This window comes from Tinamus guttatus, unplaced genomic scaffold, assembly GCF_059628265.1.
Source record: "Tinamus guttatus ecotype Peru unplaced genomic scaffold, ASM5962826v1 Tinamus_guttatus_pri_ptg001089l, whole genome shotgun sequence".
NCBI lineage: Eukaryota > Metazoa > Chordata > Aves > Tinamiformes > Tinamidae > Tinamus > Tinamus guttatus.
This window is the reverse complement of record NW_028289623.1, coordinates 605,634-607,473: the sequence shown is the minus strand read 5'-3', so window position 1 is coordinate 607,473 and position 1,840 is coordinate 605,634. Positions and strand designations below refer to the sequence as shown.

The 1,840-nt window shown below is 50.7% G+C and overlaps 1 protein-coding gene across 1 annotated transcript; it reads right to left on the bottom strand.

Moving 5' to 3' along the window:
* Positions 1-916: 916 nt before the first annotated feature.
* On the bottom strand, positions 917-1,531 carry LOC148590784 (olfactory receptor 14C36-like). The gene has a single exon (XM_088538578.1). The coding sequence runs from the start codon at positions 1,529-1,531 to the stop codon at positions 917-919; it is 615 nt and encodes a 204-aa protein (XP_088394704.1).
* Positions 1,532-1,840: the final 309 nt, after the last annotated feature.

Genomic DNA, 1,840 nt, shown 5'->3' with positions numbered 1-1,840 from the left:
AAGGGTGACATTTCACTGCCCCTGTGACCACGGGTAGGAGTCAGACCCAACCAAATGGGTATCACGACCTCTAATCTCTCCGGTGGACTGCAGATGGCTGCAAGTCCAGAGCAGCTGGACTGCAGAGCATTTTCAAGGGTGCTCGTTGTGTTCAATTGTGCCTGTACATCCTGCCCCTGGTATCTGATAGATGGTGACCCAGAGGGCTCTCCATTCTCCCTTCTTCCTGACAGTTGACTCCTCAGTGCCTCTCCTGAGACTGCAGAGTCCTCTTTTGCCTGCGAATACCCAGTGCTTTACCTCTAGGAAACTCCATCTTTGAGGACCTCTCCCTTTATGAGGCTCTACTCGCAGGCCATCCCAGGCATATGCTGTCCCAGGAGGATCTCTGTGCTCTCCTGACACCACCAGCTTCCCCTCCATGAGAACAGCCATCTGACACTGTGCCTTAATACATAGGAGAGCTGTGCATGTGTAAATCCATGACCATTCAGGGTCTCCACTATCCCTGGACTCTGATAGGGGAGTTCCCAAACCAGCCCTTGGTCTCTGAAAGATCATTACATGATTCTGAGCTCTGTGTTGCTGAACCCATGGAGAATCCTGTGCAGCAGGCCCTTGAGGGGTGCAAGTCCTTGGGCTTATTGTTGACAGCAGCTTTGGAGGAAAAGCCCAGCTTTCACGCACTGTACTGATATAAATTACTTTATTACAGAGATACTGTTAGGGAGCCAGTCCTTGTCCAGCATTCAACACAATTGAGGGTATCAGGTGAGACAGAGCACACACCATAAAAAGGGGAATGAATACAAGCAGTTGTGTAGGAACACGATAACAATTATTATCACTAATAAAAGCTATAATAAAAATAACATGGAGAAACAATGCGCAAACCAGTTACGGGATACAGAAAGAGTCATTTGTGGAGAGATATGGAAAAATAACCACTGCTTAAATAGATCCATGAAATCACTTTCCTAATGCCATCCTTGAGCTCCTTGTTCCTCATGCTGTAGATGAGGGGGTTCACTGCTGGAGGCACCACGGAGTACAGAACAGCCAGCACCAGATCCAGAGCTGGGGAGGAGATGGAGGGGGGCTTCAGGTAAGCAAATGCACATGTGCTGACAAACAGGGAGACCACGGCCAGGTGCGGGAGGCACATGGAAAAGGCTTTGTGCCGGCCCTGCTCTGATGGGATCCTCAGCACAGCTCTGAAGATCTGCACGTAGGACACCACAATGAAAATGAAACACCCGAAGCCTAAACAGGTACTAACAACAAGACACACAACTTCCTTGAGGTAGGAATCGGCGCAGGAGAGCTTAAGAATCTGGGGGATCTCACAGAAGAACTGCTCCACCACATTGTCTTTGCAAAGTGGTAGGGAAAATGTGTTCCCAGTTTGCAGGAGAGCATTGAAAAAGCCACTGGCCCAGGCAGTGGCTGCCATTTTGACACAAGCCCTGATGCCCAGGAGGGTCGCATAGTGCAGGGGTCTGCAGATGGCTACGTAGCGGTCGTAGGCCATGACTGTGAGGAGAGAAATCTCAGCTGAAAAGAAGAAGACGAAGAAAAATATCTGGGCAGCACATCCCAATTGGGAAATGGCCCTGATGTTCCACAGGGAATTGTGCATGGCTTTGGGAACAGTCATGGAGATGGAGCCCAGGTCGAGGAGGGAGAGGTTGAGGAGGAAGAAGTACATGGGGGTGTGGAGATGGTGGTCGCAGGCTACGGCTGTGATGATGAGGCTGTTGGCCAGGAGGGCAGCCAGGTAGATGGCCAGGAAGAGCGAGAAGTGCAAGAGCTGGAGCTCCCGTGTGTCTGCGAATGGCAG